General features: G+C 49.1%; 5 protein-coding genes across 5 annotated transcripts; 2 read left to right on the forward strand and 3 right to left on the reverse strand.

Moving 5' to 3' along the window:
- Positions 1-193: 193 nt before the first annotated feature.
- On the reverse strand, positions 194-1,659 carry KY384_000698 (uncharacterized protein; the record flags this gene model as incomplete). The annotated part of the gene is made up of 3 exons (XM_044809232.1): positions 194-1,445; positions 1,496-1,538; positions 1,593-1,659. The coding sequence occupies 3 exons, from the start codon at positions 1,657-1,659 to the stop codon at positions 194-196; spliced, it is 1,362 nt and encodes a 453-aa protein (XP_044665219.1).
- A 448-nt stretch (positions 1,660-2,107) lies between these two features.
- On the reverse strand, positions 2,108-3,193 carry KY384_000699 (uncharacterized protein; the record flags this gene model as incomplete). The annotated part of the gene is given in 3 exon segments (XM_044809233.1): positions 2,108-2,149; positions 2,502-3,088; positions 3,103-3,193. 3 exon segments carry the CDS (start codon positions 3,191-3,193, stop codon positions 2,108-2,110), a joined length of 720 nt encoding a protein of 239 aa, XP_044665220.1.
- Positions 3,194-5,095: 1,902 nt separating this feature from the next.
- KY384_000700 (uncharacterized protein) lies at positions 5,096-6,301 on the reverse strand (the record flags this gene model as incomplete). The annotated part of the gene is made up of 4 exons (XM_044809234.1): positions 5,096-5,737; positions 5,786-5,870; positions 5,923-6,163; positions 6,268-6,301. 4 exons carry the CDS (start codon positions 6,299-6,301, stop codon positions 5,096-5,098), a joined length of 1,002 nt encoding a protein of 333 aa, XP_044665221.1.
- Positions 6,302-6,573: 272 nt separating this feature from the next.
- On the forward strand, positions 6,574-9,027 carry KY384_000701 (uncharacterized protein; the record flags this gene model as incomplete). The annotated part of the gene is made up of 3 exons (XM_044809235.1): positions 6,574-6,681; positions 6,734-8,730; positions 8,796-9,027. 3 exons carry the CDS (start codon positions 6,574-6,576, stop codon positions 9,025-9,027), a joined length of 2,337 nt encoding a protein of 778 aa, XP_044665222.1.
- Positions 9,028-11,747: 2,720 nt separating this feature from the next.
- On the forward strand, positions 11,748-12,880 carry KY384_000702 (uncharacterized protein; the record flags this gene model as incomplete). Its single annotated transcript, XM_044809236.1, has 3 exons — positions 11,748-12,067; positions 12,133-12,398; positions 12,450-12,880. 3 exons carry the CDS (start codon positions 11,748-11,750, stop codon positions 12,878-12,880), a joined length of 1,017 nt encoding a protein of 338 aa, XP_044665223.1.
- Positions 12,881-13,482: the final 602 nt, after the last annotated feature.

Genomic DNA, 13,482 nt, shown 5'->3' on the forward strand with positions numbered 1-13,482 from the left:
GAACAAAATCCATATTGCGCGACATGCACAAACAGAATGTACTAGCAGGGCGTACGGTATTGTCGTCACCGACTATTGCTTTGAAAAGGAAGGTTGGGTAGAGAAGCCCCTATGTGGAGAGGAATACGGCGGGGACATGCGAGCCTGGTATGCTCCACGGCGGAATTCGGTCTTATGATGCAGTGAACAATATTCATAATTTAAAGTCTGCCTTTGCAAGCACGCTCTCATCTCCTCCTAACTTCTCAAGCACACGCTCGACCAGCTCCTCTTTCCTCTCCTTCACGCCGCGCTCTCCCATTAACTCAAATAAAGTGGCCAAATTGAAGATAGTTTCTCTGTCCACCCTCCCATTCTCAACCAGTGACTCCAGGAGCGTGACGCTCTCCTCAATCTTTCCAGCATAAAACATCCTCACAGCATCATTATTCTTCAGATTTGTGTCTTCCCTTCCAGTTGCTTGCCGCTGACCCGCAGCTCGATCACCAACGCCTTCCCAGTCCCCAAGACACACCTTCACCAACCCCTCCAAAACCTCTCTCCCTTCCACATCCCTATCTATTTCCTCCAGAACCATCCTCGCAGCATCAACATCCCCAACCCTCACGTAAAGCAGCACCAGCCGCCTCCTCGTCCTATCCCCCTCTCCCTCACCCCCTCTCCCAACCTCCCCTCCCCCACGATTCTTCTCCCGCTTAACCATCCCCTTCAACATACCCACCGCACCCTTGAAATCTCCCTCCCCCTCCAACGCCTCAACAACACCCCAAGCACACTCCCTCGCCCTCTCCTTCCATAGCCCCTTCTCCTCCTCGCTCCTCGCCCGCGCAAATTCCACCCTCGCATCCCTTGCGAGCTCGTAGAAGCCTGCTACACCGCCCCCTCCCCCTCCCCCTCCTGCCCCAATCCTCACTCCATCACCCGCTCTCCCGGGGTCAGGTGGGGTGTAAGCGAGCAACCTCGTCACAAGCATCCTTAACTTCCATGGGAGACTGCAGGTGTCATACCCGTTATCATCAGGCCTAGGGACGCGGTAGAAAGCCGAATGCACATCTTCCAATGCTCGGGCTTCCTCGATCGCGAGGGGGAGGTGATGCAGTTGTGTCAGGGACGCGAGGCGGATGTGGAGGAGTTCGAAAAGGTGGTGGGGGAGGGGTGAGGGGGGCGTGGTGATCGCGCTTGCGGAGGCAAGGGCTGCGGCGTGGTAGTTTTTTGATGCGAAGAGGGTTGAGGGGTTGGATGTGGGATTGGGTGAGCGTAGGGCGGAGGAGGCGAAGAGAGGGGGCGGGAGGGTGTGGTAAAGTTTTGGGGAGGTGAGGAAGGTGATGTCGATTTGTGTTGGTGGGGGAACAGGGTTGGTTGGCGGGGAGGTGGGGAGGGGCGTTGAGGGTGGTGAAAAGTTGGTGTCTTGTGGTGGGAGGGAGGATGAGGGGATTGATAGTAGACTGAACTTATCAGATGGGAACAGCTTGAGAGGAAGATAGTCCAAGCTTACTCAACTATATCGAGAGGACCTTTGGTGGAACGACGGAGTGAGGCTAAGTGTTGTCAGTGTACATTTTCCGATACTGGTCCTATTGAAGGGAACAGACCTTTGTGATGGGAGACTTCTCGACTGTGCCTCTTAATTGAGGGCTTGTCGGTAGTTACAATGTCCATCTGTCCAGAATAGTGAACATCATACGAGAACTCAAGTGCGTGGTGAAGGCACCAAAACCTAACCCGGACTCTTGGAATCGTTTTGACAGCGGGCGGGCCGCACCGAGCTCCTCACGGGCCGAGGCCTCCAGTCCCCTGGACTTAGGGACGAGGATGACATGAAGAATACGCTTTTCGGTGCTCTGAGTTTGCTAGCAACGTCATTGTTTTCGGAGAGTCAAAGAGCGGCGCAAAAAGCAATCAACGTCGGGCAGCATCACCGGCACATGAGTGTTTCACAGTAATATGAAATTTTCTATTGCTACATCGAGACCACCAGCCGCACACTTTCGAGGCATTTTGATACCGACATGATGTCTCCCCTACTTCTCGCAGACACAATGCAAGATTCAGCTGCAAGTACGGGAAAGGCTCCCGCTGATCAATCGACAAAGTACCGTCATTAACATCATGTGTGTCGGGCCTTCATCCACTGTGAGCATTCCCCGCCCTAGAAGAGTGATAACCGCACTGCTGCTCGAAGGTTCGCAGCTTTATCGTCGGTAATTACCACCATAGGGACCGTCAAATTCGCTACCATTTGCTGAGACTTCTTCCCACGAGCTGGCACTGCTACGACTGCTCCTGGTGTTCACACGCGCCGGGCCAGAAGTGATAGGGTTGGGGAAGTGGCTTCGTGAGTTCGTCGAACCGTTCATGCGTTGACCTGAAGTAGTACTGCTTGGACCAAGGGTGTTGCTGCTAGTACCTGAGTGATGACTGCCAGTACCTGAGCGATGACTGCTTCTGGAAAGATGACTGCTGGTACTGGTACGGCCACGAGCATCAAGCTCATGTCTCACCTCCCGATGTCCGGAGCCAGTGTGTCTATGACCGTCAGAATGTGAACCGTTTTGATAATGAAGCTTGCAATCTCCGCGATGAGGCCTATGATCGTCCAGGCGGCCTTCACTCATTTCATCGATAGACCTCTTGATACACCCCCTAAGGTTGTCAACGACATGGGTGTCTGCTGTTCGTCGAAGTGTCTCCACCATGGAGTCTTCACAGTGTTTCTTGAAGTCTGTTAAACTGACTTCATTTGGCGAAGCTTCAAAGTCGTAAGGCTCGCCCTTGGTACCGCTTGAAAAGGCATCGCACGCGCGTCGCCATGATTTGTAGGGATTTTGTGGGAGACTAAGATTCTCGGGATCTTTCATGTAATGCCAACCTTCAATAAATTCTCCAGTAGTGATGTGCCTTGTTTTGTTATCGCGAAGACCTTCCCTACAAAACTGAGCAATGCCTGCAGCGACTTTGCCGAATTCTTCGTCGTTCAGTCCTGATTCGGCCACAGTAAGACGAATGATCGTGAGTTCGATGATATCGCCGTCACTCCAAATGTCGTGTTGAGTGAAAGGATCATTTGCATGGGGCCATCCAGGTCTAGCTGAGCTTGAATACGTTTCTGAGCGTCGGTGACCATTATGACTTGCTCCTCCACGTTCGCTGCGATTGGTTTCGCGGCTTGAGTAGGTGGAACGGCGTGAGCCATGATGGGACGACATGTGGATAGATGATTATCTTAGAAGCTGCTTAATAAGGCTTGCTTTGTGATCTGAATTCTCTAGGGAGGTTGTTGCAGAAAGGATGAAAAAGAGTAGAGAGCTATGGGATCAACGCCGAATTTATACTTACAGTTCACCCCAAGCTGTGCTGTACGGCCTGTCTTAGTTGTAAGACTTTGAGTGGCGCATGATGACTGCTGCACGACGGCTGGAATCTTCAGCGTCGTACGAAAGTCATTTTTATCGACGTCAGATGCCACGTCAGCTTTCAGGGTAGCACAGACTGGACATGTGCAACAGGCGCTCATATTAGATGTTGGGCAATGATTTTGCTGCCGAATGTTTCTAAGCCTCTGGAAAGATCCTGCCGAGGGAGCATATCAAAGAGTCAATCCGCACTCCACCGTCGTTTCTCTCCAATTTGATCCTCGGCGTGATAATCCATAGCTTTTCTACGTCGTGTCAAATCCAAAGCGTGCAACGCAACCCTTTCGGATTCTCCTAGCATGAACATCTCCTCTGGTGATTCTCTAAGGTCCACACCTTCAGATTTGGCAAGTCTTTCAAGCCACCGCATAATCCTTTGGTGTCTGCTTTCCTTACTAGAGGCGTCTGTCGCCTTCAAGTGCGCAAGGAGTCCATGCTTCTCTCAGTTGATGATACTAAGCCTGCCACACCTAAACCCAGGAAGTAAATCTTCGTCGTCAGCAATGAAACCCTTGAAACTATGAGTCAGCAAACCATTCCATAACCATGGAAGATAGCAGACTGCCGAGACGAACCAGGCTTCATATGCAAGTCGGGCCTTGCTGTATGTATCTTCTTCTTCAAAGTTCTGACTGCACATCCCTTTCTAATCTAATGAAAGCTCCCGGCTTTTTGCATCGAATGATGCGTCTGGAAGTTCCGTGTCATTGACTTCAAATTGAAGCACAATATAACCCCTTGGGTGGATGGAACGCCTCGGGTCGCACAAATAAGTCAAGGATCTTTTTGAGATCTCTGTACTGTGAACGATCCTTTTTAATCCTGAAGACGGCTCTGCAGCCCTGTGCACCCTCAGTGAAGTGATCAAAGCCGAACGCAACCCCGTGGAAAAAGCTACTTTATGCCGAACCCCGTTATCATTGCGCTTCTTCGGATCCGATTTCCACACAATGTAATAACCTGAAAACTTCATGAGCGGTCTCTTGATTGAAGTTTTGGTGGTCGTACCTAAATCGAAGCAGATCTGAAACCTTTTCAGCCATTTTGTGGTGAACAGATCCTCAACCATGTCACGAAAAGCAGTCGATAGAAGCCTACAGCAGACCTAGAGGTGGGCGAGTTCTTCTGGATGAATGAATATTCGAAATATCCTGCGCCACACCGCTGGTGGTAGAGATCTGAGGCATGGGCGCGCATCGCAATTACTTCTTGAGGGCATTGTAGATATTATTCAAACTGCACAAGATGTATTCAACAACAAGCTTTTTCCCCTTTGGTTGATCAGCCTTTCGATACGGCCGTGGGGCTAAAGAGAGAGGCACCGCCTGGAAGCTGAAATATCTCGAGGCCGCGTTGTGATAGGCCGGTCTCGAAGCCCCACCAGCCGGTCCCTATTCGTAACGAACCTGCTTTCATTCCTCAATCCACCTGACTTCTGCATGAATTTCAACTTGTTGTGCAACAGATCCTGGCCTTAGTTTCGTAGAAACCTCTCCAGCTCTCGTCTGACGCTCCATGCAGACCAAGCTGTCTGTCTGCTGCACCCCATAAATACCTAATAAGGCTTGTAGGGCGATTCGCAACAGAGGCGCATGGTACAGAGGTGGATCGTCAACAGACATGGTTCTCCTCTTAGACTTTTCAATTTGTCAAACACGAGCGAAGGATGAAGGTCACATCGGCTAGGCGCTTGCATCGGCTGTGCTGTCTTCTTTGCTTTTCCCAGCAGCTGCAAGTTGCCATGCTGGTATAGCGGCCTTTCGTTCACTGCCTTGTAATCCTCGTTTTTGTTGCGATGACTCGACCTTCGTTGTCTGTGTGTCTGACACGGTGTCTCCTTCAGCCGGCGATGTGCTTGATTGATTCTCCCTCGACTTCTCTGATCCGTTAGTGGATGGAGTTGGGTAGCCTCTGCCAATCGGCGTCGAAGTGCCTGCAGACCTGCCGACTCTGTTCTCTAAGAGTCTCTTAAGACTTTGCATTTCTTGTGACAATTCGTCAAGTCTTGCATCTCCATTTGCCTTCCAGCCCTCCAATGCTCTCGGTACAAGATCTTTCAAACCTTGGATTTGATCAGCAGCTATTCTATTCTCTGTTTCTCTTCTTGCGTTCGTTGCCTTGAGATCTGCAATTACGGTGTCGACATCTTTAAGGGTAGTATCAAGCTTCTCTTGACGGTCTGCCTCTGAAGCTTTAAGCGTTGCTGTGTCTGAAGCGAGCTGGTCGATCAAAGCAAACGCTTTTTCGAAAGATTCATCAATTGCTGCTTTGTCCTGTTCAAGTTGAGGTGGGGTTGGCGGTGCTATTAGAGGTAGGATATATCGCTTCAATCCGTCAACATTCTAATAATTTGTATCCGCGGGGAGACAAACTTTTGCCACAGTGTAGAGGCCATAGCCAACTCCGCTTGTTACAGTGGCCATTATAAACCAATCTCGCCAATCTCGTTGCGGTGGCCTTTGCAGCATTAGGCTTCAAATTCATGCATCAATTCCCGCGTCTCACTTACGGTGAAGGGCCCCATGGCCCAGCTTGATATGGACCGTGTCCGTGTCCGTAGCTAGGGCTCAATCTGGCTCTTGGCATAGGTTGACTTTGGAATCCATATTGGCTCGTCTGTTGGGGGACTGGCACGGAGCTTCCTGCCCGCGAAAAGGCAAGGTCTACTTCTTCTTGCGTGAGATTTTTCGCTTGTAAGAACGCAATCTTTTTATCCTGGGGAGAATTCGACACGGATGGGTCCTGAAGGACTGAAACAGCACGTCAGAAGACTGAAGAGATAATTGCTAATTGGAGGTCCTACAATTTACCTATGATGGTAAGCGCCACGCTGTATAAGCCACTGGAGATATACTTACTGCAGAGCTGACAAGATCTTCGCGCACCATATTTACTGCAAACAAGTAATCTTGAGTTCAGTAGAATGAAGATATAACAAGTTATTGGAAAGACAGAATTATGCTGAAATTGCAATGGACATTTCCATTTCGCAGAGTCGCAATGCCTCGGTCTGCGCTGTAAGGCTGAAATGCCAAGACTCTGGACGCTAAACGCGCTAACAAGCGCTCTGTTTACATGGATTGTCCGGTAAACACTGAGGCTTGCGCAATTTCACACACTCGAGAACGCATGCAATTTCTTTCTACACAAGCACGAGTCTATGACAAATCAAGATCAAGCTGAAAAGGATCGCATTGAGAAAACGCGCAAGAAAGAGGCGGCGATGTCGCAAGACACAGGCCTATTCTCCGTCCGGAGGCCGCGAGAAGTGAGCGTTACAATTGCTTATTGCGCGGCGCATTACTTACATGCTACTATAGACCCTCGGAGGACTCAATAATTACAACTCTGGTATACCTCAACCAGCTTCAGCTCTGAAGCGCTCCAATTCTGCGTCGAATTTCAAAGAGAACCAAGCCCCTCAAACAGCACACCATGGCCGATCGATGTCCTCCTCACGCATGTCACTGGCGCCAGGAAGACCTCCCCAGCCGTCGTTTCAGCGATCATCATCAGGAAACAACATGCCGGACTTCGGCCGACCCTCGACAGTACAAAGGAACTCTTCATCAAACATGTTCGGCCACGGAGCGTCTGCTGGACGAATGAGCTTCGCGCCTGGTGCAATGACACCAGCACATCAATCATCGATGAATGGCTCTCAGAGCATGCAGAGAAGGAGCAGCATTTACTCGCGCCCATCCTCCACCGGTCCGATGAGCCACCAGTCATTCTTCGTGCAAGCTCCTGCTCCAGCGACAAACCCACGAGATCCAAGACCTTGGAGAGATCCAACCTTTAGAGCAAAAATTGGACAAGAAATCTTGGACTATCTGACGAGAAATAACTTTGAAATGGAAATGAAGCGCTCAATATCACAAAAGACAATGACGCAGCCAACGCAAAAGGACTTCGAGGCGATGTTTCAGTGGCTTTATCGAAGGATCGATCCGGCGTATCGGTTCATGAAGAATATTGATGTAGAAGGGCCGTTCGTCCTTAAGCAGCTTTACTATCCATATGTTAACTCTTGTTCAAAATCTCAATGGCAGGCAGTGGGAGGTCAAAACTGGACTACTTTCCTTGGAATGCTTCATTGGATGATGCAGCTGGCCAATATGATCGACAAATACGATATAGGAGACTACGATGAGGCGTGCGCTGAGGCTGGGGTTGATGTCAGCGGAGACAGAATTATCTTCCGGTTTCTCAGCGGAGCGTACCGAGATTGGCTGCAAGTTGACGAAGGAGATGACGATGAAAATGCAGAAAAGCTGTTGATACCACATGTTGAAGCCATGGCTGCTGAATTCGAGGAGGGAAATGCGAAGTACGCCAAAGAGATGGAAATCCTCGAAGCAGAGCACGCATCACTTGTACAGCAAATCAAGGAAGCAGAGGAAAGTGCGCCAGATCTAGCCAAGTTAGACAAGCATTTCAAGATCTTGGAAGATGATAAGCGCAAGTTTGAGGACTACAATAATAGTGTCGAAAGCAAGTGCGAGAGACACGATGCGAAGAACAAGTTCTTGACAGAGGAGATCCAGAAAACAGACACAGAAATCGACACCGCTGAGTCAGAGAAGATGAAGCTTCAAAGCGGTGTCGATAGGCTCGGAATAACGATCCAGGATATCGACCGCATGAATACCGAGCGCGAGCGCCTCCACAAGAATCTCGAGGCCACGATCATCAAACTCGATGACATTAAATTACGCTCTTCTCAGAGGGAGACTGATGCAAACCAAGCGCTAGAAAACCTGGAGAATGCCATTAACGAGTACAACTCACTCTGTTATCAAGTCTCCGTCTCACCAATAGAAGCAGCCAATGCAAATGGCCAAAACTTCCACCTCACGCTGAACATTGAGGAACCTAACTTCTCGTCGTCCCAGCTCGGCGCTTCACAACGAGGCACCAGCGGTGACCGCCTCCTCGCAGACCCGGCAACAGGCCACCACCCCGCTTCTCTTCTCAAGCTTGATCTCCGCGGCGAGATCAAAGCCCAACTCGTTGCTCTCCGCAAGGAGATCCACGAGCGCCGCACGAACGCCTTAGACGCCGACATGAAGATCCACGAGCTGCTAGAAAACACGAAAGACGCGATCGAGGAGAAGCGGTCCGAGGTTGAGGGTCTTGAGCATAAGGTTCATGCCGCGGAAGAGGAGTATGAGAAGACGAAGGATGTGACGGCGACGCAGAAGGTGGCGAGTGATACGCAGATCGAGAAGATGGAAAAGGAGTTGGCGAAGATGAGGGCGAATTTGGATGAGAGTGTGCAGTTGATGGAGCAGAGGGAGATGAATACTAATATTGAGTATGTTCTTGCCTTCTTGTTCTCTTTTTCTGCCCTATTGGAAAGCTTTGCTGACAGATGTGAAGGTTCGAGCACTTGACTGTTAATGCAAATGCTCTCAGAGAGGAGCTGCATTCGGAGGTTGAGAAGATGCTCAATGATATCATCAAATTCAAGATCCACGTCCAGAAGTCTTTGGAGGATTACGAGGGATTTGTCGTCAAGGAGGTCGAGCAAGAGCTCGAAGGGGATGTGGACGTCGCAGAGGGCGTCGAGGGTTTGCATATTGATGGTGGTGATGAGTATGTGATGGTATAATGACTTAGGGATTGGATCCATGGGTGCGTCTGGTTGGAGTTCTGGATGTGCGATAGGCCAAGGAATGGTTTGGATGGCTGGTTCTGTGGGCGGAAGAAGTCGAATGTGCGTGAATGAGGGTTTGAGTAGGTAGATACCTTTGCTGCAAATTCGACGGAGGTTTTGGCATTGAACGATTACCCCCTACATGCCTGTGCTTTCAGCCAACCACAATCTGCCAATCCTCGACGCCTTTGTTGTTATCAAAGTAAGTCGTGTACTTCTTTAGCAGATCATCAACTATCTGTATCCCAGTAGCTTCACTCGTCGAGACCAATTTTGCAGCGCGCGGCTTACTTCGGCACTCCAAATGAGGTGGGTTGATGGATGGGGGTGGAAAGACTTCACTCGGTGTCCGGTAGAGTGCCTAACCATGGATTCTTGGACGTAGATCTTGGTCAGGAAGCTGCCGGTGCATTTGTCGATCCATCTTTGTGTTTGCATACGTAGAATGCTCTCGTCTTCTTTCCTGAGCCCGCCTCAACCGGCTCGACAGAGCGGTGCATTGTACTTTATGAGACATGCTCCAACGCCATTTCAACAGCAGCAGCCGGCTGAAATGCCGACTCTACCAACACTGTCTCAACCTCTGGAGCCCCATTTTGGGCACCTAGAGTAACACAGAATCGCTCGGCTAGAGGAAGAAGCTCGTCTGTGGAACCAGCTGTTGGCCCTCCCATGAACTTGTAGTGTCTGACGTTTGAGGCGGCGGTCTATTAGGTATAGGAGGGAGCGGGATCGAGGTCCTTTCAACAAGAACCTGAAATCCAGGCAGTTCTCGAAAGAATATATTACGTTTGGTAATATTCGTCTTAGTTCTCTTCGATGATACGATTGAAGGCGGCACTTCTTGCTTGTTTAGAAATTGATTGATTACCATTTTCTCGTATGGATACAAGTTTTGCAGCATGTCAGCCAAAGATATTCCTTGGAGTGCCGCTTTGCCGGAGTGTTCCTGCTCATAGACTTGGCTGGATTATTCTACAACTTGACTCGTCCAAGATAGCTCGACCTTGTCGAACAGATTTTGAAGGCTAGGACTCACAAAGAGTAACATCTTTATACAAGGTGACGCTGGAAGCTGTTAATTAGCAACATTTCGGGCAGTACAAGGATCTCGAGGCCTTTCTAATGGAAATTTGTGCAGTATCGCATATGGATTTGGTATCTGACTCTCAAAATGCTCACTAGTGTCATCTTTGGGGTTTATGTTAGTGGCTTATCGACGTTGTACTTCCGTAGCAGCCTTTCGATGATCCTTTTCGTAGCTGGTTAGGCGATTGTATACTTTCAACTTCCGACTCTTGGACCTTCCGGGCCTTTAACAACAGGTGATTTTTCGAAGAGTTAGCCCTAGAACAGTCCTCATGAATGGCGACTATGCTTCATATCACGCTTTGCATGTCATAAGCTTCTTCGGCTTTGACAGCTGATGTTTCACGTAACTTTTTAGCAAAACCCAAGGTCGCAACTTGGAGTATGAGTATGAGAATGCCTTTGGCTTCCTGAAGATCTCTTCTCAACTGATCTATTTTGGGTTGTAGAAATGGCCACTTTGCTTTCTCACGTTTTCTTAGTCTGAGCTGAGCTGGCATAACATCCCCACTCTCTTGAAGTTGAGAACTAGCGTTACTAACAGCTGTCTTCAGGTCCTCGAAGATATGACGACAGGTACTTGAAGCATGCATGGTAGATTCCAAGCCAGCATGGTTAAATATATTGTTACCTCCTTGAGGTGTTCCTTCCTGCATCAGATCTTCAAGTTGTCGAAGCAGCCCGGAAACGAGGGAGACATCGTGTCCGATAGCTGCGATACGGTCATTTGCTGTAGATATCTGAGTTGCTAGTGATATCAAGTTGATAGATACTTGAACGCCTGCCGCTGCAATATTGATGATCGCAGCACCAGCGCTCAAGCCTTCCACATTGCGTGAAACCCAGCAAAAGAGGGACTCTATAAATCAAAGAATAGTCATGCGACTGTATGACTCATATTGTATCCTGAACAAGCTGTCAAGATTCACTTCAAAGGGACGCTTCTTCTCAGATCTGAGCAGATACCGCTGTTGAAGCTTGGACGACGCAAAGGGAAAAGGGAACTCAATATGGGATGGTTCGGAACTATCAGAAGAAACACTTCTCCTCGTTCCTCTTCAACTTCTTCAAAGAAAAGATAAGTAAGGGTAGACGAAGGAACAGCGTGACTCTGGCCAAAGTATTTCACGACATAAGGCTACCTGCTCAGCCTCTGGCAACTCACCACGCCACATGTAGGGGTTATATCAGGCATGATGCAAAAAGACGTACATCGCTTCTAAAGCTATTGCTTGTGTTTCTGATCGTACAAAGCCCATCAGAATACGTTGAAGCCAAAGGTCAGAATCCTTGCAAATCTTTGTAGTCCCCTTTCAAGTTGACGATAATTCCAAGACAACAGGTGCTCAGCCTTCCAGCAACTGCTTGGGCTATTTCTCGGTGGCTATCACGTTTCGTCTTGCGGTATGAGCTTTGAACATTGGGCCTAGGGACCATTGATCATTACCTACTCTTACTGTCAGAGGGTGTTTTTTGGAAAAAGGGTTTAAAGCGGGCGCTATTTATTTATAGCGTCATTTTGGATTTAATCAGTCTCAAGGTACAAAACTACTCGTCCTCTCTATACCTACACTTTATCAACAATCATGTCATACCGTGAGTCGCGTGACTATAAACATCGCTCACGAAGTCCTCGAAGGGATCGAAGACCTGACAAACGTTCGCGATCCCCTGCATTTTCTCTCCTCAAGCACCGTATTGAGCGCCAGCATTCGGATCATCACATCAGCGCAGGCCCTCGTCCGGGGGTACTGCTACCATTTCGTGCACGGATGATTGTCCAACATGACTTGACAGAGTACAAGCCTCTCTTTGGGCTTTATCTTGATATACAGAAGCATAAGTTTATGGAAGAGATGCCAGAGCATGAGGTAAAGGGGCGCTGGAAAAGCTTTCTCGGTAAATGGTATGACGCCATAAAACTTTCTATCTTAAAGAGTCTGTATATCAAGGCTTGCTGACGTGTGCGAGGAATCGTGGTGAACTAGCTGAGGGATGGTACGATCCTCTTACTTTGCAAAAAGCCAAAGCGTCTGCGAATCAACCCGAAGGAGCTGCCCCACCTGAGCCTACAGTCGGGGAGAAACTTTTTGATGCGGATCGACAAGAGCATGCACATGCAAGTGACGATGAAGAGCTTGGACCGGCCTTACCCAATGCTCTAGCCTACACACAGGACCGAGGCACAAAATTGGGACCTGCAATCCCAAACTCCCAGGATCTAATTTTGCAACGTGGTACGCCATTGGAATGCTTAGTGTGCCTGTCTATACCCTGACAGTTGTTAGAGCTTGTGCAAGAGGACGCCGAAAACCAACGCAACGACCTTCGATATGAGCGCAAGCTTGATCGTAGAGAACAGAAAGAGCGCCAGGACGAGCTCGTTCCGCGGGCAGATTCTGATACAAAAGGCCGCATGCTAGAAAAGAAAAAGGAGAAAGCTGCTTCGAATCGGGACTTTGCTGCTGGGAAGACTGAAGCGGGTGGGATGGCTGAGCTGCCTGACAGTGATTTGCTAGGTGATGCCGAGGATGGGGTTGAGGGGCTCAAAAGAAGGAAAGCCGAGATGCAGAACAAGAAGTCGGAACGGGAGCTGAGGAAAGAAGAAGCATTGAGGCTTCGAGCCGAAGAAAGAGAGGAGCGTATCAGGGCATACAGAGAAAAGGAGGCCAGGACAATGAGTGGGCTTGTGGCTTTGGCCAAAGCGAAATTTGGGTGAATTCGGTGATGGATCCTTCTACTATCAGATGCACGGCCTAATGTCTGTTGTGTGCGCGAAGTTTCAGCAGCGAAAGAACAGCTCTCCAGGAAATTGATCAAGAACGATATTAAGCTGTCCGCGCTGTGGGTGCTCTAGAGTCACCCGTCTACTGGCGCAGGAGAGCACAAGGCAAAGGATCCTCTAAAGCTTGCTGGACGCTGTGATAACGAATTGAATCTACTTTTGATATATCGTAAGCGAAACAGATGAACAATTGAGATCCATGGTGCTATGATTTCTTGTAGGTAGTCCTTATGTCAAACGACTCAATTCAATCTTTGTAAAAGTCTTTGTAAAAGAACGTGCGAGACTCTGTTCTTCGGTATCAATTCGGAATTTAACGGGAAAGGAGACCAGATGAGGCTGCGATAATGATCATTCCCTTGCGATTCATTCTCAAGCCTACGACGCCGCGATACGTCAAATTGTGGACCTCTGTGAGTCTGTCCTACCTTTTTGAAAAACAGGTGAGAAGCAAGAAATGGCATGCGTCGCATCAATGCACTTCACCATTCTCCAAAGAGGCAACTGATCGTATTCTGCGTCTTCTGTATCACTTT

This window comes from Bacidia gigantensis, assembly GCF_019456465.1.
Source record: "Bacidia gigantensis strain McMullin 20006 chromosome Unknown contig_74, whole genome shotgun sequence".
NCBI lineage: Eukaryota > Fungi > Ascomycota > Lecanoromycetes > Lecanorales > Ramalinaceae > Bacidia > Bacidia gigantensis.